The sequence below is a fragment of the Scleropages formosus genome, chromosome 5 (assembly GCF_900964775.1).
Source record: "Scleropages formosus chromosome 5, fSclFor1.1, whole genome shotgun sequence".
In the NCBI taxonomy this organism is placed as follows: Eukaryota; Metazoa; Chordata; class Actinopteri; order Osteoglossiformes; family Osteoglossidae; genus Scleropages; species Scleropages formosus.
Genome location: NC_041810.1, coordinates 23,888,617 through 23,913,126, shown reverse-complemented (window position 1 = coordinate 23,913,126; position 24,510 = coordinate 23,888,617). Strand labels below are relative to the sequence as shown.

At 42.2% G+C, this 24,510-nt stretch overlaps 2 protein-coding genes across 3 annotated transcripts in view; both read right to left on the bottom strand.

Moving 5' to 3' along the window:
* ttll1 (tubulin tyrosine ligase-like family, member 1) overlaps positions 1 to 24,510 on the bottom strand; it is a 917,975-nt gene that overhangs the window by 146,904 nt on the left and 746,561 nt on the right. The gene's annotated exons all lie outside the window — the stretch shown is intronic.
* Positions 1,829 to 24,160, bottom strand: LOC108942382 (calcium-independent phospholipase A2-gamma-like). Of its 2 annotated transcripts, none has more exons than XM_018765706.2 (10): positions 24,086 to 24,160; positions 21,820 to 22,949; positions 19,794 to 19,943; positions 19,253 to 19,404; positions 19,038 to 19,132; positions 16,289 to 16,460; positions 15,998 to 16,055; positions 15,048 to 15,242; positions 5,460 to 5,655; positions 1,829 to 3,232 (listed from the first exon to the last, which is right to left on the bottom strand). In XM_018765706.2, exons 2-10 carry the CDS (start codon positions 22,873 to 22,875, stop codon positions 2,955 to 2,957), a joined length of 2,352 nt encoding a protein of 783 aa, XP_018621222.1. In that variant the 5' UTR covers positions 22,876 to 22,949; positions 24,086 to 24,160; the 3' UTR covers positions 1,829 to 2,954. The 2 variants fall into 2 exon arrangements, with proteins under 2 accessions (XP_018621222.1, XP_018621223.1); XM_018765707.2 differs by lacking the exon at positions 1,829 to 3,232 and adding an exon at positions 6,089 to 6,288 and having other exon boundaries at positions 5,568 to 5,655.

Genomic DNA, 24,510 nt, shown 5'->3' with positions numbered 1-24,510 from the left:
AACAACATGGCAGGAAGCTGTCAATTAACAACATGACAAAATAAGGGAGAACAACTTACCAGATGGTGTGCCCAGTGATGTGACAGCTGTTTCCAACAAGTAGTTCTGTGCAGCAATTCTAGTTACTTTTCATACTTAAACTGCACTATTGGGGTTTTATTTGACAGCCACTGAGCTCACTCTGCTTTTAAATAGTTTATAAGGTGTGTGGGCTGACAACACTACATAGAGTCCACTGGAAGTCGCTTTAGAGAAAAGCGTTTGCTAAATAAATAAACATAAATGTAAAATTTTAAATGTAAATTAAAATGTAAATAGTTTAAATTCCCTGCTTGTTGACATGTTTATTGTTTATTAATAACCAAAACCAATGGGGTTAAAATGGTTAATCATCCTTTGTTCCTGCAAGCAGGGTACTTCACCTGAGTAAACATCCATTTGTTTGAAAGGACAGCAAAAACAATTTAATTTCCCCTGCAGCAGCATGCCAGCCAAAAAAGGTGTAATAATAGCATTATTTCCACTATTCTCTTGGTCATGTGCATAATAGCCATGGTGTAACTGGGCTTTTTGAACAAACGGAGGCAGACTGATGGATGCATTAACCCTTCCTGAGCAGGAAACACACTTAATTCCCTTTCTGTTAACCCAGAGAAAGTTCTAGAAGTGTTAATGAAAGCACCATCATGAAAACACAAAAAATAGAAAATCAGGGGAAATAAATGACAAAGAACATGCATTCATAGATCAATCATCCATCAATCACTGCTTGCCCAGGACATGGCTGCAGTGCCTGCTGGTATGACAAACACATTTTTCCCCCAATGGCTCAAATGCAGATGGAAAAACAAAAAAAGGCAAGATTCACTGCACATATTTCACTAGATCATGTAGAGAGTGATCTAGCACTTGCTGCTGCATAACAGTTCTGTGTAGTAATTTTGACTGCATTATTGTGATCATTTTATTTCACAACCTCCAAGGTCAAGCTCCAGGTCAATACTCCTCAACGTAAACAGCAAATATGACTGAAGAGCCACAGTTAACCTTTAAGCTGCTCTACATCTCTTTTGTTTTCAGCATAATTACTGCTGCATTTCCAATACACTGTGGACTGTGTGGTCAGCAAGAACTCAGAGCTCTGGTGTCATGACAGTTTAGAAGGGCCAATAGTCCCCCCCCCATGTATTATAAAACATGAAACATGTCATAAAACTATTAGTAAAGAGAAAATTAACAATATTTAATAAACAAAACACATTCAGGACAATCTAACTGCAGTCTTCTATGATTTAAAAACACCAGATGGAAAAACCCCAAAACAAGTCTTCATTTGTTTATGTATATTGCAAATGTGTGGCAAATTATAAGATGTGGAAGTTAGAATGTGATCAGTTATAAAGCAACTTAATGGCCCCATGTGTGAGAAAATGGCAGCATAATCACTGAAATGTGTCCAGTATGCTGATAAATCAGTGGCGATCTTAACCTTGTTAGTGTGTGCGAGGCAACGTCGCCGAGATAGAACCCTGGACTGTGCTCAAGCACCATCTCCTGCTCTGCAGAGGCAGTAGACCAACAGACCAGAGACACGGAGTTCGACCTCAAGCCTCATGGACTGTAATGATCTTCTCTCCACCAGAACTGCTCGCTACCAAACAGGACAGAACCCTCATTGCACCTGACACAGGGAATCCTGAAGTTGTAACACTTTTAAATTCTCATTTGGGAACACTGCGCATAACTTTCTGTGTGAGAAACACAGCCGGGGGGGGGGAGAAAAAAAAAAAAAAAACTCAGTTGGGACAAGTTATTAAACTGAGGTCTGCGTACCTACAATAAATATACTTTACTATTATTATTTGATGCAGGTCAGCCAGAAGAAGGTTGCAAAACAATTTAACAAAGTACACTTATTTACTTATATATTACTGACATTCACTGTAAATCGGACAAGAGAAATAGGAGGCCAATACCGGCTTGTTATTTCCAATCCAAATGCAGAGCAATTATTTTTCAGTGAATTTAAAAACCTTTTTTTTCCCCATTACAGAACATCATTCTTCATACATCAATTTTCAGTGAATTTAAAAACCTTTTTCCCCATTACAGAACATTATTCTTCATACATCAGTTTTCAATAATATTCATCAAGTATATGTGGTATATTTTTTTGTCCCCGGAGAACATCCTCCACACCAACGTTTCTGTTTGGCACCTTTACACACAGGTCAATCACTATTTTAATGACATATAAATGCAAACAGTCAGTCTTTATTCATTCACATCTAGCCAAAAGAAAATATACAGAGAACATTAACTGCCAACCTGTGACTAGAAAGACACGCTCTCTGGAACTCACATATCTGCTCAGCTGTCAAATCAATATGTGAATTCAAGAGGACACAAACACGTACTCCCGCTAACACTATGTAATACACGCTACTGTATTACCCAGGGGCACAATCATTCATACACTATTTCTGTTAGTCAAAATATTCTTTATTGATACAATTACAAAGAAGCCTGAGGTAAAGATGTAATTTTGAAAATAAAACATGGTGAGTGATTATAGTGTTTTTCTTCCCTTAAAGTAAATATGAAATGGACATAATTTTTTAAACTACATTTTCATTTAGTAAATTTTTTTTTAAATATCCAAGTCAAAATTTATCACAAATAAACTGTCTAGAGTAACCGTTAAAAAGTGCATTTTTTGCAAACCACAGGAGCCCTACAGTTCAAGAAGCTCAGTTACCCTGCTCAGTGTCTTTTTGCTTCCCACTTTGAAGCAAACAAACTTAAGTACATGGTTGGGGGAGGGTTTTGACATTTCGCTCAGAAAAAGGACTGTGCAGGATGTCACTCACTACCATTTAAACACCACCAGGCACTGTATGGAACAGTGGACAAGGGGAAGCTATAAACATAAACTGCAGGATTCCTGGTGTACCCTACAGTTTGGAGAAGAATGGTGGCAGGCCGTCACACATGTCTCTCTTGAGTTTAAGCCACTCTGTCAGCCTTTGGATGGCGCTCTTCTCCTGGCTCAGCATGCTGGCCGCCATCTGTAACTTCTCTGCGTTGCGTTCCAGGTATCGCTCACACTCATCCCTCAGCAGGTTGAGCTTCTCGCTGCGACTCTCGTCCAGCGGAATGTCTTCTGTCATGAATGGGTTGAAGCGGAAGTATGTGTTGGGGGGCAGGAGGGCATCCAGTGTGGTGTGGACCTCTGGGAAATGGAGGAAAGAGGAGATGCATCCTACTGGCACTCAGGTCCCATTCTGTGTCACCATGATCCCACTGCAGCGTCCCCACAAAATCGTCAAATTACCAGAGATGGCAAAGTTCACGACACCTAGTCAGCGCTAGACGATACCACACAGTACAGAGAAATAAATGTCGGCCAAATATCCGCCAACAATTACTCCTTAAGACTCGTCTCGAAACCGTGAAACATAAGTGAGTGTGTACTTTGGAGTGTGCCACAGATGGTGACATATATACTGCAACTAATTCTGCAACAAATCAAGGCCATGGTGAGAAAAATCTAACAAAAAGAATTTTAAACTTTAAATGTGAATCGGACAGACGCATGTCGCATTCCTCTGACAGAGACAAATGCACCGCATTCTGCCTGACTATGAGCTGCACCTGGGGAGGGAATGAGCACCAGGTTGTCACACCTCACGTCTTGGTGTGTGTTGAATGCTTTTTTTAGCGCAAAGTGCCCAAGTAGGTGAACATAGGTGTTTTCTACTGAAGCCCAGTGTATATAGACTTCAGACTAGTCTTGAGAGGGACACGACTACTGGAAATGTAGTGTGGAACCGCCTAGAGGGAACCAAGTCTTATTTTGTGATTTTGCTTTGTACAATTTCTGCTGCAATTTCTGTTTTTCTTTTTTGTCGTGAAGTTTTGCGTCTCAGTGATGGTAGTTTTGTTTGTCATAAAAAAACTCCCTCAGTCCAATTCCCAGACCAAATGCAACATCACAATCAACTTCTGTTTTTTTTGTTCAGAGACACCCGTTTCACAAATAAGGAGGCATTTAGCACCAAAGTCTAGAGTTCAGCACTGAAGACAGACACTACTGATAAAATGAATAAAAAATATTCATGATGGCTGATAACAATAATAATTATAATATACACACACTCACGGAGCACTTTATTAAGACCAATAAACTAATACTGGGGAGGGTCTTTCTCTCTTCTGAAAACAGCCTCAGTCCTTCGTGTCATGGATCCCATAAGATGTTGGAAACAATTTGATATTCTGGTCCATGTTGACATGATTGGATCATGCAATTTCTGCAGATTTGTGAGCTGCACATTCATGCTGCAAATCTCCCATTCTACCACATCACAAAGGTGTTCTACTGGATTTAGATCCAGTGACTGGGAAGGCCACTGAAGAACACCGAACACATTGTCTTGTCCATGAAACCAATCTGAGGCAACTTTTGCTTTATGACATGGTGCATTATCATGCTGGAAGTACCCATTTAAAGATGGGTAAATTGTGGCCATAAAGGAATGCACATTGTCAGCAACAATACTCATATAGGCTGTGGCATTCAAGCGATGATTGATTGGTATTAACATGCCCAAAGTGTGCAAAGAAAATATCTCCACACCATTACACCACCACCAACACCAGCCTGGACTGTGGACACAAGGCAGGTTGGGTCCATGGATTCATGATGTTGGCGGCAAATTTTGCCCCTACCATCTGTGTGCCTCAGCAGAAATTGAGATTTATCAGACCAGGCTGTTTTTCCAGTCTTCAGCTGTCCAGTTTTGGTGAGCCTGTGTCCACTGCAGCCTCAGCTTTCTGTTCTTGGATGACAGGACTGGAACCCAACATGGTCTTCTGCTGTCACAGCCCATTCACCTCAAGGTTTGACGTGTTGTGCATTCTGAGATGCTTTTCTGCTCACTACAGTTGTAATGAGGGGTTATCTGAGTTACTGTAGCCTTTCCATCAGCTCAAACCAGTCTGTCCTTTCTCATCAATAAGGCGTTTCCATCCACAGAACTGCCACTCACTGGATATTTTCTGTTTTTCGCACCATTGTGAATAAACTTTAGGAGACTGCTGTGCGTGAAAATCTCAGGAGATCAGCAGTTAAAGAAATACTCAAACCAGCCTGTCTGGCACCAACAATCATGCCATGGTCAAAATCACTGGGATCACATTTTATCCTTATTCTGGTGTTTGATGTGAACATTAACTGAAGGTCCTGACCTGTATCTACATGATTTTACGCATTATGCTGCAGCCACATGATTGGCTGATTAGATAATTGCACAAAAAAGCAGGTGTACAGGTGTTCCTAATAAAGTGCTCGGTGATTGTATATATAATGCAATACAGTTATAATAACCATCTTCACACTCCACAGTTTATTACTGATCCACATAAATGTGAAAGGAAGGGTGAAGAGTGATGCCCACCTTCAGTGTCTGTTGCACTGCTGATAATGTGGCTCAGCTTGGTCTTGAGGCTGGTGTGTGTGGCACCATGGTTCCCAGGACCCTCAAAGCGGCCCGTGCCCAGTGAGACCACACACTGCACCGGTGTGCCAGGCCACAGACACTTGCACTCATGGATGGCCAGTGCTGTGGGGTTGTTGATCAGCAGCCCACCATCCTGTAAGAGAGAAGCATGAAACAGGCTTGTTCGGCACAGGATCTGTTACCTAAAGATCACTAGGTCAATGTCTAGCATTGGCCCTGCTGTTGTACCTTTGGGGGAGATATGCAATAAGTTTAGAGGGTAAAAGAACCTCATACGACCCATAAACCATAAAAAGTAAGTCAAAAGAATAATATCAACAACAACAACAACAACAAGAAAAAAACAGCTAAAGTGGACTCAAAGCAGGAAATGTTATTAGCCTATGAAGAATAAACAAAAACTAACCTGCACATGGAAAAATCAAAACCAAAATACTGTAATATTCATGGACATGTCATAAGTTTGGTCTGAAGAAAAAATAAATGTTAACAGGCTTGAGTTTCTGTACATAGCTATTACCCCTGGCAAAAAAAACAAGCAACAAAAGATGGCAAAATCATCTTACTTTGTTTGGGATGAATGCCTTTGATGTTTACCAGTCACCAAAGGGTGAGCCGCCAGCACACTGATGGCAAATCCATAATTCACCAAAAGCAATGAGGAAATGGTGAAATATAATGGTGTCTGCCTTGTGAATAGGCATGAGGCTAGCCGACCCCCGGCAGGATCAAACGGTGCGGCGTGGTCCTCATTAGGGAGACTGAGCTGGGGGTGCAAGGATGGGGGAGTCGATGAGAGGGGGAACGTGTCAAGGGACTGAGTGAGTGCGGTTGCCTGGGGGAGGGAGAGGAGCCTCCACCTTTATTTGTCTCATTCCACAGATACAGAATATTCTTAACTTAAAAATATGAACATCATCACAGGTGCATTTGATCAAATCACGGCCCAGTGGGCAAGACCTTGATACCTGGAGGGTTCTGGTTTTTCAAAATTATTACTTATATCTCTCTCATAGTGATTGCTATTATCTTTATTATTAGAAAAAAGAAAAATCAAATAAGCTGCTGAAGGCTTCAGGAAATGAAAGTGTGGAGACCACTCTGGCCTTTAACTAGAGACAAAGAGCTCATAAATGTTCCTGTTGCTAAAGGAGATCACAGTTCTTGGAAGTGAAGTCTCCAAAAGGACTAAGGAGACTGCAGCCACAGCGCAGAACCATCCCTGCCACAAGTGCCGGGAAAACAAGAGGAGGCTGTGATCCAACGTGTGGTCGTTAACTTTGACAAAAGGCAGAGGAAAAAAAATTGTGATTTCTATTTTTGGTTTTGTTTTTTTCATGAAAAAAGGAACATTTTCACTTGTTACCGGTGAACGAAAAGGGTTTTTTCCTCATAAAAAGGTCAGTGACTTCAGACAGCAACACTTGAACGCCTGAATGTTGGCCCGGGGATTCTGACGAGAGGCTACCATGCCAAAGCGCAACGGCAACGTCCTCCTTCCAACATGAGGATCACACACAGAGTGTACGCAAGACCCCCATTTCAGGAACGCGTTCCAGGATATTTAACGCCATTCTAACATGGAAAACTGTACACAAATATTGCAGCAGTTGGTGTAGAGTAGGAGTTCAGCTCTTCATCACAAAAACTGATCTGTCTACAGTTGGCTTCAATAAACACGACAGAGCGGAGAGGGGTGTAAAACTGCAGGATAAGCAGCTGTGGACAAAAACGACTGTTTAGCAGATAGAGCGATCTGTCTCTGCAGTTGAGGCATTCCACAGTCAACGTGAGTAGGACCTTTGAAGGCTCCCTGTATTGTCTCTAGCTAGCACATGCTGTCCAGAACACGTGACCAGAGAGACTGGACAAGGAAAGGACTGGTCCCAGTGACGCTTGTTTGCACCTGTTTGACTCCATCAACTCGAGTCAAATGCTTCAGACCACATTTCTGATTTCAGTAAATGAAGTGTCTCATGTTGAAGACTGGAGAATGTTTGTATTCACCAGCCCTTCTGCACAATGAATTATTCAAAGCTCATTAGCATCCTTCTGACTCCAGCTGCAACAAACAAAAGAGTCGTTCCACACAGGACTGGCTTCCTTGCCCGGTGACTTGCTGGCACACTTCTGAAGCCAATTGATGCCACCTACCAGGGGACTTCCAATTTTGGCAACTTTCTGCAGCTGGGATTGCATTTCCCTTTTCTTTTCTTTCTGGTCTTTGGAGGGCTATACTTGGACAGAATCCACCACTTCACAAAAGGATCCCAAGCTGGGACATACTCAAAGTCACATTAAACTGTAAACAATGAACTTCTAAAACAAACTGGAATCCATGTGGGTTCACAGAAACAATTGAGAGAGAAGCAGTCAGAGCATTTAAAATTCAAAAGGTGACGTTACCTTAATGGGCCAATACAACTGAAGTCCTTCTGCAAACTATGTTTAGCAACCTTAAAAAACAGTCAGTAGCACCTCGGAGATTGAATCGCCACAATCTGTATAACTCAAAATGCCCTTTGTATTTAAGCAAAGCTGTCAAAAAGAATGTGATGGGATGGAAAGATTTATGACTTAATTTATCTCTCCCATAATCTTTGTTACGTTAGTAAAACAAGCTAAAAATTCCATGACCTTTGAATTCACGCAGTTCTAAGAGCTCAACTTGAAAGCCTGTCCTCTAGGTAGTGAAGGCTGGGTCTCTACCCTCCGTGACTCCATGACCCTCAGCTACATTCTGAACAGTACAAGCAGTTTTCCTACTTATTTGACCACACACAGGGCTTGAGGACCCAAGATTAAGTCGCAAACACTGTTTTCTTCCACCAACAAGAGAGACACATATGTACTTTCATAAGTAACAGGAAGTATACGAGTTAGGATTTGAAAGACGATGGACATGAGATACAGGTGGAAAGTCTCAATTGTGCTTAAAACGTCTCCACAAAGCTTTAAAATGCTGGAGAAGAACTGCCTTTACTGGCAAAGCAGATAAAATGCAGACTTGAAAGCCTGGAGGTCTAATGAGGGTTTGCAGAAACCTAAGGCGAAGGCACAACTGCTCGTAAATAACCTGATGGCAACCGACCCCTCCAGCTGAAGTTGGACAGAGACAGGGGCTGCTTTGAGAAGGCAGGCAAGACTGGGAGAAATCATTAATGTCTAGAAAAAAACAAGGGCTCATCTCTAGCCTGGACACGATCCATCACTGGTTCAGCAGGTTGGAGCTTCACTCTTCTGTAGCGAGCAGCAACAATCAGCCCCAATGCTCCCATTTTCTCTCCAGCTAGAGGCACGGGGTGTAAGAGGACCGGCTACCCTAGGGACACCTTCAGAGTAACTCACGCCTGTACTTATATTTTAAATGTCCCTCCTCATAAAAATGAACTGGACCAGTCTTCCAAAATTATAGGGCACCTAATGTCCACAAAGGACCTAGGATACCACTTATTGCCGTTTGGCATCAACTAAACTGCCAGACACATCTGGTTAATAGTCAGCTTATATTGCAGACAATTAGCATTTGAATTCATTACTCACACATGAATAAACGCTTGAGGTATACCTATTTTCAGTGAGAAAAGAAAAGGAAATAATTAGAAAGAACGCCAATGATATTCATATTTTGACAACTAGCGTAACAGTAATTATTTAAATTATGAACATAGTCCTTTCACACACAACATCTATTGTCTAAATTGCCTGGAAGCAAAATTCCTTTGTCTTTGCTCCTGGGGAAAATGGTCTCTGGCATAATCCTCATCATTGTGATAAAAAAAATATAGGTTAAGTGAAAGGTCACTTCTGCTGGCTGGTCATCCATGCTGATGTTTAACCCTGAGGTCAGAGGTTCTTGCTGAGGTTCAAGTTGTCAGCTGAATCAGAGAAGAGAGCGACAGACAAAGTGTTTCTAAACCCCATGAATAGGAGATCTCATCCACAGGAAGGAAAGCCATCGACCGCAAATTTCTGCAGTGGTCTCACCTCAGAGAGGGTGGTTCATAGCTCATTCCACACCAGAGCTACAGTGGCTCATTAAATTATTGTTGAACACGTGATTTTTCTAAGTGCTACAAAAATGAAAGGGAACATTACTGGTGACAACTTCAATTCTTCATTTCCTTCCTTTTAAAATGTAACATGCTGATATGTATAATTTCAAAATGCTACTTAGAGCCATTAAAAAGAAAAAGAATAAAAAGGTAAGTGAAAATTCACAAAGTATGGCTTACTGTATAAGGTGACAACAAATCACACCCAACACCATGACAGTTGATAATGGTATAATTTGCTTTTACCTTTAGACATGACAATTTAGTTAACCTGACGACGAAACAAATCAACTCCATATGAATGTGAAGACCTACTGTGTTAGTTTAACTTGCTTTGTACCAAAAAAAACCATGAGGACAGCTGGTAGCATAGTGGTTAGAGCTACAGCCTTTGGACCCAAAGGTTGCAGATTTGATTCCCACCTTTAGCTGCAGTACCCTTGAGCAAGGTCCTTAGCCTAAAATTGTTCCAGTAAAATTACCCAGCTCAACAGTAAACAGGATAAATAATTGTAGGCACCTTAACGTTGTAAATCACTTAACAAGAAACCAACATAAAAGCAAAAATTTAAAAACAACCTTAGCTACAATTATAGTGGATGCATTGGGCAAAAATAAAACAATGTATGTACACATCCGATGCAGAGCGGCCCAAGAGCCAAAAAGGGATAAATCTGCATTTTGACCCCCCACCCCATGGATGAAAACACTGCATTAGAACAAGAAATCTGTGTTACAGGGATGCACAGTGCTGCTGAATATTAAGACAGTCAAATTGGAACTTTTCGCTCACCAAAACACAGCATCTCAACAGGAATGTTGTACTCAATGGAAAGAAATGTGAATGCAGGGCCTATGGGCAATGGCTCTGTTCTCTGGGAATTCATACAACATAAGAGCAGTTAAGTGTTTAACCGCTTACACATATTAATCAGCTGGATCATATGTAATATATAATATTATCATATGTAATATATAATATTATCATAATTTAAATCGCTTTAACAGTAATGAAAACTTTTTTAGTGATCTTCCTTCTCTCTTCAGTTTAACTATTCAGTTCATGACTGGACCCCATTAGCACCCATATGTACACGTATTTAAGTTCTTGTGCTTGTTTCAAAAAAGGAATGACTGGAATCACTGTTAGCCTCACTATGTTACATGCTTGTGATCAACAGACAGCTCGTAAAGAGAAAGAACACAAATGATACCTGTATTTCTCCTTTACCTTTATCATCATTTCTCTCAAAAGCTGACTACTGTCCTTGTCATATGAAAATAACAACAAAAGAGAGCAACAAGTTTTAGTTGTCCTGATCACAACAGCACTAAATACAAATATGTCAGAGAGTTACAGGCCATAAGATTTGCAAGAACTTATTTGGGGAAAAAAATCTTTATTACAATTAGCTGCAATTTTCTAAGTTCCATGGCGGACCAAAGTCTTGCCTTCGTCTCAGCAGAAAATAAAAGTAAACTAAAGCAAAAAATGACTTCTTCCTGAATGCTGCAGCAAGAATTCTAAGTAAGAATATACTGCAGCCGATGTCCCACCAGTAGTTACTAAATAAGAGGAAATAAGAGGAAATCATTCTGCTGTGTGCAACGGAGTGACAGTCCCCACACAGGTCCTTTCTTCACCCACGCTGTGTATCTGAGAGCTCTTTCAAAGAGTAGCAGGACCAGTTTTTTCCTACTGGCTTGGAAAGAAACTGGGAGCCATGGCAACCACTGTGCATGAGCTGTAGTGGACGCTGTTAACCATTTTTGGAGAGGAAAGAGAAGCTCTTCCACTACATTTACACCTTCCACAGAAACAGCCATGTGCAGAAGAAGCTGGGCTGAGGAGCCATGCTGGGTGTAAGCTGAAGGACGGTTGGTGTGTAGATCAGCGACAGTCACACAGGCACTTCTGACTAAAAGCAGCAAGTGCTCACTGCTCTGTTATTCTCAAACCTTCCAACCTATGCTAGTGACAGCCAAGTGGGACATTTAATAAGAAACACATATAATGACTAAGCCAGTGAAGCGTTAGAAAAAACTAAAAACCTGAAACAGTACAACAAAAAATGTGGAAAAGAAAAAAAACTAAATGTTACTGGAATTATGAAAAAGCTAAAGGGAAACAACGTGTGAGGAATAAGCTATATGCAGGTTTTGAAAATATCACACTGAAGTTAATGTCGTGGAACACAGGAACATTTGAAAATGTAAGAACGTGAAAAAATTTTAACTCTCGTAGCAATTCAACAATTAACACTTTGAGTAAAACATTCGCGAGTTAGAGAGGAGTGAGAACCTGTAAATGACGGGATTCGAAATGTAGGCAAGGCGACTCCCTTGAATCCTTTTTAGCCCCAGGTTCATAGGTTTGCAGTGCTTCACTGTTGACTCTGAACAGAAATGTGGAATTGAAAGTAGGGCATTATCCAGTTAGCAAAGTCTGAGTCAAAAAAAGAGCTCAACCTCCTACACATTAAGCGGCTGCGACCTGCTTTAGTTTTGTGCTTTTCTCCGTTTCATAACTTCATCCTACTTAAATATACATTTTTATGCTTAGGATCAAAATGCTAGTGTTTGCTTTGAAAGCGAACAGCTATGCAACCTAAATATTAAGGATACCATCTCACCTAATGGCACCTCAGAGCTATGGGTTCAAATTTTGCCCCACCTCTCCCATCACAGTTAGCATGTTAAACACCATTCCACCAAGAAGGTGCTCAAGTGAACTGGTGACAGTAACAGCGACAGCGATAGTGGCAGTGAATGGCCCAAAGAGTCTGACCATTCAACTCAACCTTATTCCATGTGCTCCCCATGTTCTCTTGATTACATTGACTGAATAAGCAGATTGATGTACGGATGGAAGGATAGATGGCTTTTATACAATAAACATTGATTTGGGGGCTAATCTAAAAATGAATCAGAAATACAAATGTGGGGGGGAAAGACAGCTTGTGGATTCACACACTTGTCCAGCTTAGGTCACTGGCCACAATGCGTGTCCCAAGAACTAACTTGTTGAGCACAAACAGGATGGTGGTGAAGTGGTCCGTCTCATGGGCTGGAATGGGCATCACGGTGGCACAGCGAGTAGTGCTCCTGTCTCACAGCACCTGGGTGGTGCGAGAGGATGTGAGGTTGATCCCCACTCAGCCTTTGTGGAGTTTGCATGTTCTCCCCGTGTCTGTGTGGGTGTCCTCCCACAGTACAAAAACATGCTGTTCGGGTAAGATTCGTGACTCTAAGTCACCCCTAGTGTGTGAGAGACCGTTTCACTGACGTAAGGATGAGTGACCCATTGTAAGCAGTGTATCTAGCAGTGAAAATCACCTTGGGTGAGTAAGGTGTAGTCTGATGACACTGCATAGGAAGTCGCTTAGGAAAAAAGCGCCTGTTAAATGACGTAATATAAATGTCAGGGAGCTACAGGGGATGGGAGGTGTTGGAAATGTGTAGCATCCTGCTGTGAAACACCCGCCACCGAGACGGGCCACTTCTAAGTACACGTTTCAACTCAAGTCTCCATTAGAACACTGACGACTAAAGGTTTTCAATTGGCCTCCTCCTCTACACACTTTCAAGAAAGGAAATTGGGGACAAAATGCACTGATGAGGGCCACCAGCTGACATCTACTATGCCAGGGAGAAAGCAAAGAGCAGGGGCAATGAGCTCAGGAGAAGTGGCTCTTGGAATGCTGGGCCAGGAAGGAGCCTCGGCAAGATCCTATTTTCACCCTGGCTCTAAGTGTACTAAACAAACAAGAATAGAGGCGAGAACCTGCCAAATCATGCAGCAGCAAGAGCATAGATCATAAAAAAAAAGGAAAAGGCAAAGGAAGACAGTAATACACAGAGGAGATTTTAAAAGATTACCAATGAGGTCATTTTTACTATCCTTAAGGGTAGATGGTTCACATATTTAGTGAATCTGGCCATATAAAACAGTGACACACACATCTCCTTATCACAGGACCCCCCACAAACATAACAATGCCCTATAAAAAATAGACTCCAACATTTAAATTGTATGCTAAACTGTCTCAAAGCTTTGAATTTCTATAAGGTAGTCTAATTTAAAATACTTATCTTTACAGTTAACTACTGCACCGTGTTACCAATACATCACTTCTGAACAGTCGAGTTACCACTTTTCAAATTTTCAAGTTTATTTTTGAATGCACTTTCCTCTCCTTTTTTATTTTCTAAAATGTATGCCTGAAAGGAACCTGAATATCCATGATTAACCTTTAGTTGGCAGTAAAATGCACCCAAATGAAACAGGAGAGTGGAACCACCTTAATTCAACTCACTTCCAGGGTTTACAGCTTGTGTCTGGTGTTCCTGAGTGTCAGAAATCAGACAAACGTAGTAAATCTACCTCTTTATATGCTGAATTGGTAGAAATACTGCCAGTGAGTAGGAGTTTGTGCAAACATATTTGTATTTTACTTCATTCTACATTAAGCTTACTGCAGCTGAAAATTAATAAAAATACTAATTAAAAAAAATAAAATGCCTGACAAAAGTTCATTTATTGTAGCTTTATAAAAATGTTTAACAAAGTATGGTTATTTATTCTAGCGTCATCTCAGGTTTTCACAAGATCTTTCAGCAAATAAACTAAGAAATGTCTGTATTATTAAGCTTTACTGACTCTGACTTAGTGGTGAAAGAGACTTTTGAGATAAGAGCAAAACAAATTATGAACAGACTTCTGGTTCCAATTGTGTTTATAAATTGAGAAGCCAGTGTACTTAGTTATGTGTACTGAGCTAAAAGTAACCACCCCCAAACCATAGTGAATGCCTACCTGTACACTTGTTAACACCCATAGACTGTTACCTGCACAGCCAGGCTGCACACAGGACTCGAGTTCAAACCGCATCCACACACCAGTAGAAAACAGGCTGCCGGCTGAACAACTCTGATACTACAGGACCGGCACCACAGTCAAAAGTCTCCCATCATTGTTAACATGCCAGCATCAATTGTGGAGGGACACAGAACGTAGAAGGTGCAGAGAAAGCAAAAAACTGAAAATAGCGACAAATGGCTGCAGCAGAACCCTTTCTTCACTACAGACTGCTACTTTCAGCCTCTTAATACAGCTTTCCAGGAAGCAATGATAGGGAACTTATTGATCAGTGAGATGACTGCAGGTAAGTGGGCTCTCAGTGTCTTGGAGACTCTAGAAGACACTAAAAGATGCTGCAATACCCAGTATCGGCAAAACTTACATAGCTTTATTATCAAAGTGGCTCTACAGTGGTTTTGCCCTTCTGAACTGAATCCAGACAATGGAACACAACAAGATCATATTCTACAATAATATGCCATCAGATACTCACGCTGTTTAATAAGACTATACATCCTGGGCTGTGGTTTGAACATGGGTTTCATCTACGGGTTAGGGAAACAGGGCAGCTGACAGTCGCAGGGAATGAGGGACAGGCAGGCAAGATACCTGGTGCAGGTCGTTCCCCAGTACAAACTCCTGGAAATAGCCAGGGGCAGCAGATGAAGCCCGGATAGCCTGCCACAACTGGTGCTCACAGCCACCCAGGTAGTGGGATCGGACTCCTGGCGGCATATTGTAGTTCCTGAACACGTAGGCCTTCAATGGTGTGCCCCTGCTCACTATAGTGCTCACTGCTGCCACCTATACGGGCACACAGACATAATGGGGAAACAAAAAAGAAAATACTCAGGAATAGAGTATCACAAAAATAAAACAATGTGCTGCAAAAAGAAATATGTGGAATTGAAATGTTCATCTGGGACAAAAAATAAAAGTACTATCTTCTAAATATTATAGTTATTACCGCAGCTGTGGCCTTCAAGAACAGTGAAACAGTATATGGGTGAATGAAAGCGATACTGTTACACTATGTGGTATACTAGTGCACAACTCTAGATTTCTGACATTTAAAATAATCCCTGTTGACATATTCTGCAAAAAATACAAATTGAATACAGTGTGTGTAAGTCTCCAGAGCTGTGAACAGACTCATTAGACATAGCTGCCACAGCACTGCCCTCAGACACGGAAATTCTGCATTTCATTGCTGGTTTACAGTCAGATGCCCTCAACCGTCCTGTTGTGCGGTGCACCGTTCTACATAACATTTGACAGTCAGGTTGTTCTATATAAAACAAAACAAAAGATGTTATATGCAACATAAGCAGTAAGGACAAGTTCAACAACTTGCAAATCTAATGGAACGCAACCAAATGGAGGCCATCAGCCACCCTGATGTCGACTCTGTTTGCATTGCAGCCCTTCTGAGAGCTTTTCTGACACACACACACACACACACACACACACACACACACACACACACACACACACACACACACACACACACAGCTAGCTAGCAGGAGAGATGACACTGTTGTGGCACATCGGGCACTCACCTTTGGACACTTTGGGTTCCTCGACGTCTCGATCATGAGCTGGGACCCCACTCGTTCCCTGTGACAGGGAAACAACATTGTCATTGTAAAATGGTACCACATGTCCAATTATGCTGGGCTTCTTATGTTCTCATTGCGTGCTTTGTTTGCTCTGTTAATCATGCACAAGTTCAATCTTCACACAGTCTGGATTTGAGGCTAAGAAGATGAAGATCAAATCCTGCTAATTGGTTCTAGTTCATGTGTGGTGTAGACACCCTGACAATGAACCAGGGCTAACCAGGAACCTACTTGAGGATGGACTCCCAGAACTGGCTATCATAAAAGGCGTGGCTCCAGCTCATTTTCACTGTGCCAACGATGATATTCTGGTTGAAGACATTGGAGCACAGGTGCCGGTACATGTTCTCGCACTCCTCCAGAGGGATCTGGAACACCCCCAGCATGAAGGCCAAAATAGCCCCTGAGGAAACAAAATAGCCCAAGGTCTCTCAGTACAGCAGTTATCAGGGCAAAAGGGAACTGGAGTCAGTGATGAGTACGACTGAAATCCTGTTAAAATTAGTGAGACCCTCCTCTTGTAACTATCTGCCTCCAAATTTCAGGAATTTATACAGATTTGTAGATGGTAATATATACCATGATCACTTGGGACGGTTGATTACATCACCATGGTGATAATTCTAACTCTATAAAAATAAATTCAATGGAATCACTAGCACAGACCATCACCCATGCAGTGAATGTGTATTAAGCAACACCAGGGCTCCTTACTGCCAGTCACAATGATCAGGTGACCTCTTTTCTCAGACATTACATTTATTCACTTAGATACTTTTCTCCAAAGTGACTTACAATGGATACTATGTAGTGTTACTAGCCCACACACCTTATTCACCAAGGTGACTTACACTGCTAGATACACTGCTTAACACTGGGTCACTCATCCATACATCAGTGAAGCACACTCTCCCTGTGACACACACACACACACACACACACACACAATAGGGGAACCTGAACAGGATGTCTTTGGACTGTGGGAGGAAACCAGAGCACTCAAAGGAAATCCACGCAGACACTGGGAGAACATGCAAACTCCACACAGACTGAGCGGGGATGGAACCCACGTTCTCTCACACCACCCAGGTGCTCTGAGACAGTAGCGCTACTCGCTGTGCCACTGTGCCGCCCACAGATTTCCTCACGATACAGACGCACACAACCCTGTCCTCTCCAGCAAAACGAGGGGCAGATGGGCTTAGGTTAGCAATGAACAGTGATGGAGAACAGTGACACTTGCACTACTAAATGGAACAGCAAATAAGCCTTTTGAAAAACATTAAGAATTTACACTTGGAACTTTTATTGTGGAGATGCAAGTGATTTCTTTTCATAAACTGCTGAACTACCATTCTGTAAGCTGCAGGGGGGCTCCCCCATGTGGTGACTGAGATGTTACACGGACGTACCTCAACTTAGGACAGTAGTGGGCAAACTATGGCCTGCGGGCCACATACGGCCCGTTTGGCTTTTTAATCCGGACCGTCGAGTATTTACAAAATTGTCCTAAAGACCGCATTCATTTCGCCTTTTTCCTGCAATACCCTGTATTTCTGTTGATTCCACTAGGTGGGGTGGTTCACCAACAACACACACACACACACACATTGTCAGAACCGCTTGTCCCATACGGGGTCACGGGGAACCGGAGCCTACCCGGCAACACAGACCAACAACACTGTTCCCACTGAAATTGAATAAAAGTTCTCTTTACTTTTTAGGTAATGGGTTTCACATGTAATTTATATTAGTTCATCCCCTCCATCTGCTACTGACCCAGCTCGTCTGTCAAATTTTAAAACCCAGTGTGGCCCTTGAGTCAAAAAGTTTGCCCACCCCTGACTTAGAAGCACAACTGAGGTCGGAAGTCTGTTCGTAACTCAAAGTTGTTCTTAAGTCAGCTCACTACATCAAAATCAATATAAGCTTAATACGACAGCTTAATTCCACAATTTATGCATGTGAAAAACAAAACTATGATGAATGTGAGATTTGCTCTAAGGCTGTATTTTCATCAACAGCTCATACAGTCCTGAGTCTCGCTGTTCCTCCATTCCTGAAACACTGGGTGTGACACAAGGAAGTCTACAGAAAGGACTGTTTTTTTACTGACATTAAGCAACATTAAAATGCACTTCAAAATACTTAAAAAATAAAAACACGCAATATCCATAGTCTCCAATTCAACGTGTTGTCACCCCCCCTCACAGACACCACACGATGCCTGTTACTTCTGCACTCGAGGCACCATAGGAAGATGAAACACTGGGGTAGAGAACGGAGAGTGAGATAAAAAACATATTAAAACGTTTTTTCTCAGCCCTTAAACATCAACTGTATTATCCTCGCCCAAAAAATTTGGTCCAAAAAAAGCACAATAACAGCCATGTACTATACATCTTTTTATTGGCTGGACAGCTTATGGAAAGTTTTAGACATAGCTATAATCAACAAGAACAAGCTGAGTCAAATCCATCTGGAAAATCCAGGAGATGCTAGAAACCACACCCCCACCTCACACTACACCCCATTTCCTTATAACCTCCCCTTCTGTGTGTATTTTTCTGCCGACTTGCAGCGAAAGTAAAAACGTAAACCACTGTTGGTCCGCAACAGAGAAAATTTTACAAAACAACACGTCGAATACAATTTAAAATACATATGAAAATTTGGAAATGTTTGCATCTTTGGAAGTTCATAACTGAGATGTTCATAACACAAGCTATCAGTGTACTCAGTAGAAACACGAGCTGAATGTTAATTTAAAAAGGAGTTCATCGACATATTGCTCTCATTTACAGCACTTGTACAATCATAAAACTACACTATAACAAGAAAACGCTGGCAGTTAAAGCAGTGTATTCTGCAGGTGGATCAGAGCAGAATTTTCAAAGTGTGTCACCACACCTCGAACAGACTGTTACCTTGGCAACAGGGTGGGGATCAAATCTCCCAAACATACAGCAAGCAGTCGTACCTGTGCTCACACCACAGATGTAATCAAACAGTTGGTAAATGGGTTTGCCTGTCAGGGCTTCCAGCTTTTGCAGTGTCTGCAGGGCAACCAATCCCCTGCATTACAAACATGAGGAGACAGTGAAGACAACACTTGTGTAACCCTATAACCAAACACTGATTTTACCCAAATTCAAATGTTAACTGCCAGCATGGAGCATATAAGTGAACTTTTACCTGGTTCCTCCTCCATCGATGGAAAGCACCCGTATCCCTTTGCCCTTGACAGGGTCTGCATAGCCCACCAGAGCGAGGGTCTCTCTCACGGCGGCCTGCAGCATGGGGTCCCCTGCCTGGCGGAGACGCAGCAGGCATGGAATCACCTTCTCCTGTAAGGGAGGGCAAGTGTCTTGCAGTGTCTCGCACACTAATCTTCAAGTAGAAATCAGACATCAGACATAAACAGGACTATTGAGAATTCCAGAGCACAGCCACAACCAAGAACTGCTTGTTACCAAGGTAAAAATTAGCTATGCTATCAGAGGCAAAGCTCAATGAATGCACTGAAATTGTAGGAAAAACCCCAAGTTTGTGAAACGGTATACACCAGGCCTTTTCCAAAACAATGCACATTGACAAATGTGACATAGTCAACATAACGATTAAAGCCACTGCGCTTACTTTAGCCACGATCTTTACAGAAAAGCACAACTAAATCACTGACTAAAGGCTGATTAGGGTGCCCAAGCACAGAAGTCCTGCAGTGAAGCCCACCCACCTTCACAGCCACTGCCCTTGTATCAGGGAACTCCAGGAGGTGATAGCTGAGTTCCTCCACTCTGCTGACGTAGACCTTCACGTCCAACGCCCTCTTCAGAGCCTGGACAAGAACCCTCGTTCTGTTGTCCACGCTCACCCGGGCAATGATCTAGGACCCACCCAGAAAAAGACTGTGGCATTCACACTTCCAGACATGTTCCAACCGTTCTAATGTGGACTGAGATGAGAAATGGTGGGGGGAAGAAAAAACTACGTAAAATAACACAGACTACTAGCATAAGAATTATTAACTCTAAGATAACCTATACACTGTCAAAAAAAATAAACCATTGAACAAAGTTACTGAAATCCTATTATACTTAAGGATAAGCAAAGCTTATGTAGCTGCTAAGGAGAAGAGCATTCTGAAATGATGAACGCTGACAGGGATTCCAGGGACGTATAATGACATGAGGATCACATCAGTGTTTCTGTGCTAATCTTCATTTTTTTAGTTTGTCAAAATAGACTATATTTGTCCCCTTCTATAAACCTCCTAAATAATACTAATTCTGCTTTTGAACATGTTGTATATACATATACTAAGCTGATTTTTCTTAAACTTCCAGAAAGAAAATGCATGTTATTTTGTACAAATATGTGGATGACTCAAGTGTCTAACTTCCTTCCACTAAAAATGTCAACATATAACTTGCATCAATCTAATTCATTTTAGAAGATTTGGCTTCCTTTTGGAATTTCTGAGAGAATGCTACAAGGCCACTCTTGCTAACTATTGTAACCACTTGCTCTTGTGTTCTGTGTGTTTGTATATATATATTTTTTTTTCTTTACTTACTATGGAGCTTCATCCCAACAAACTTGTCGTGAGTCGCAAATCCCCTTATACTACATCGTTTGAACTACACAAATAATTAGCATCCACGAACACTATGTGGTAAAACAGGGCTTTTAAAATATTTTTCCACTAACTTCACACAACATTCATGTTAAAATAATACTAAAACAAAATCATATAAATACAGCTCAGCTTTATAATTGTAGTTTCCTGCTGTACTATTATTTTCACTTTCATTTTTAAATCAGGGGATGCGGTGGCGCAGCAGGCTTGGCAGGGTCCCGCTCTCTGGCGGGTCTGGGGTTCGAGTCCTGCTTGGGGTGCCTTGCGACGGGCTGGTGTCCCGCCCTAGGTGTGTCCCCTTCCCCTGTGTTGCTAGGATAGGCTCTGGTTTGCCGCAACCCCACCTGGGACAAGCAGTTTCAGACTGTGTGTGTGTGATTTCTAAATCTTTTTCTTTGTAAAAAAAGTAAAGGAAAAAAAGTAACAAATGAAATAACAAGACTGTAAATAAGATACAATTTCTGAGACCACAAGAAAGATGGGTGCCTTGCAGCAGCAAGCCATCTGACGTTTCTATCGTAAAACAGATGGAGTAATGGTCTTTAGACATTGCCACTAAACATCGGGTCTAATACAATAAGGATGACAGGAACTTTGTCCAAAGTCTGGGTGTTTGCAAGTCGCTTATGTTGCAAGTCAAGGACTACTAGTATATATTTTAGTGCATTACTTCAGCATCACAATGAAAGGTTTCAGTAATTTAAACAGAAAGGAACACTGGTGTCGAATCATTTACATTTATTAATTTTGCTGATGCTTTTCTCCAAAGCAACTTACAATGTTAAGGTACTTAAAATTATTTACCCACTTATACAGCTGGGTAATTTTACTGGAACAATGTTTTAGGGCAAGTACCTTTATCAAGGGTACTACAGCCAGGGGTGTAAATCAAACCTTTGACCTTTGGGTCTTAAGGCAGTAGCTCTAATCACTATGCTCCTAGCTGTCCTACAATCATCCCAAGTCACCCTATTTAAAAATGAGCTATATTTTAACTATGCAAAACAAGAGCAGTATTGTAACTTCTTGGAAAGATTTTTTTTTTTTTTTTTACATGTTGAAAGAGACATAGGAAAGGCACTAAATTATCACGATTCAGTATTTTTAAGAGGCAAGTGATCACCTTCTCCCGTTGAAGTACCAGCTGTTTGGCGTTGTCATTAGCTGCCTTCTCCTCAGTGGGCTCAGTAGGCTCTTCTTGCTTTGCGAAACCTTCCACCTCAGGCAGTGCATCTTTTTCCCCAGAGACTGTGTTAGAGTCAGAGCAAAACTTTGGGACCAGCGGAGCAATGTAGTTGCCCACAAAAGCTTGCATGCTGTGCCCTGGGTATGACAGATAGTGACCTAAGCCCTTCTTCAGAGAAGTGGAGGTAGGTTGCAGTTCAGATGCAGGAGAACCTGGGGGAGCAGTAAGAGGCTCTGAGGTCAGCTTGTTGGATACAGGCATGAGAGCAGGAGCGTGGCACATGTTGCTTTTCTGGGATATGCTTTTGACAAGGCTGTGCTGCTCCAGCTTCCTGTCATCAGCTGCCACAGGACTTCCGAAGGTTGTACTGACATGATGAGAGAGACAATTGTAGGTTTCATCCATGTTGGTTCCGAAGTAGCCAGGCGTGTGCGGCTCATCAGGAGGCCCAACCACCGCTTCCTTTGGTGGGCTGGTCACAAGAGCTGCGGGCTTCCTGTTGGTCTGAGAGGGCAGGTCCACTTGTGTACTCTGAGGAGCAGCAAAAATTTCTGCTGCACCATCCCCTGGGTGATGGGGTGCAGCCCTGTGGTTTGATTCCATCCCCTTTGCTCCCAAGACAGTGTGAGGCCTGAAGCGTGCTATCCAAGAGAGGAGATCCACAGGAATTCCGTTGAGGGCCTTGGAAATGGAGTCCAGAGTGCTACGGACCCGGGACATATGATGGCTCAGCCTGGTCGACAGACAGGGCACGGAGGTGATTAGATGGGCAACTCTGTTGTGCAGACCAAGCTTGATTGAGAGGTGACTCTTCTTACAGAACCACACACTGACTGCCCTTTTAACTTGGAAAGGCCTTCTGGGCTCCACAGAAGAGAGCAGGTGCAAAGTGGGCGACCACAGTGATGCTCGCTTCTGGCTTCGCACATGTCTCGAGTTACCTGCCCTGATCACTGTAAGCACATGTGCAGCTAAAGGCCATCGGATGGTCATTCCTTTTGTTCATTAAGGCCGCACCTTAAACGTATACCCCACGAGCAGAACACCAACATTGTGTCTTCTTACATCTGAAAGGAAAGAAATTATAAAGGTTATCATTTTGTTTGGCAAAATATATAGCCCAGGTATTTGAAGCCATATAATATAACTTGAAGTCGTTGACAATGACATGACATTTCCACAAAAAAGGCTAACAGTTAAAGCACCGCAAAAGAAATTAATGTGGAGTGCAAATGAGAAATGAAGGAAAAATGAATGAGAAAACAGAACACTTTCACATTTGTTTAGAAAAAAAAAAAAGTAAAATGTAAAACCCAGTGTAAGTAGTGTATACAGCAGCATAAGTCACCTTGGTGAATAAGGTGTGTGGGCTGATAACACGAGAGTTCACTGGAAGTCGATTTGGAGAAAAGCGTTTTATAAATAAATAAATGTAAATGTAATACAAACGTGAGGCAAATGTCAACAAATGCATTTGAAACTTACCATAGGAGCATTAGAGACTTTTATTTAAGGAACAACATTTTACTGATGAAGAGATGATTCAAAATAAAGCAAGATCAACATCCCTGACCCCATCAATCAAAACAAAAGGGTCTGAAATCAATTCCTGTGGCAGTAACTGACAATAACTGACAGTAACAAGCTGGATTTCTGATAACTCGAGGACTGCTTTACATGGACACCTCCCAGAAGGACACCTTTTTGCAAAACATCCATCATTAGACACAGGAGCAGGAGGGCCCCGACAGGCTCACTGTTTCCATCATGTGTGTCAAGTTCAGGAAGCTCAGTGGTCCGAGGCCCAGGCCAGTTGCATTGTCTCACACAGCACATCTCAGCGAGGCTCATGCAACACAATACATGATCCCTCTAGTTTATTCACATCCTCTCGTTGTTCACACATCAACTACTCAAGTCCAAACGCCCATCGTCTCTCATTTACAAGATGCTCTTTCTAGTGCCACATCACATGGAGTTAGTTTATCATTCTCTCCCGTGTTTACCCAAGAGCCCGCGGCAGAGCAGTGAGTGTGTGTCTGTCTCTGTCTGACTGTTGTTTGACCAGTTGGACGTAGAACTTTCCAGCAGTTGCTGTTCTAACAAACATTTTGCACCAATCTGCTAAATATCAGAAAGCCATAAACGAAAGAAGATTACTCCTGACTATGGTAGATAATAGTTAAAATGAAAAGTAACGTACCGTTTCATATTTTCATGTACCAACACATGAACACTCTACTCCCGTGCTGTACAAATCCCTGACTTTACAACTGCTTCCTCGACTGGTATAAAAAAAAAGGAGTGTTACTTGACTGGATTCTCTGATTGGCTAATCCATCGTCACCTCTGAAGACGTCGAACGCCGATTGGGGGGAACACGACAGACCACTGTTTCGTCACCTAAAAGTGGGCAAGGGCGGCAGCACAGCAGAAGAATTACGTCATAACGTCAATATGTTATAATACACACACATTTCTGAACCATTTGTCCCATACGGGGTCGCGGGGAGCAGGAGCCTAACCCAGCAATACAGGGCGTAAGGCTGGAGGGGGAGGGGACACACCCAGGACGGGACGCCAGTCCGCCGCAAGGCACCCCAAGCGGGACTCGAACCCTAGACCCAC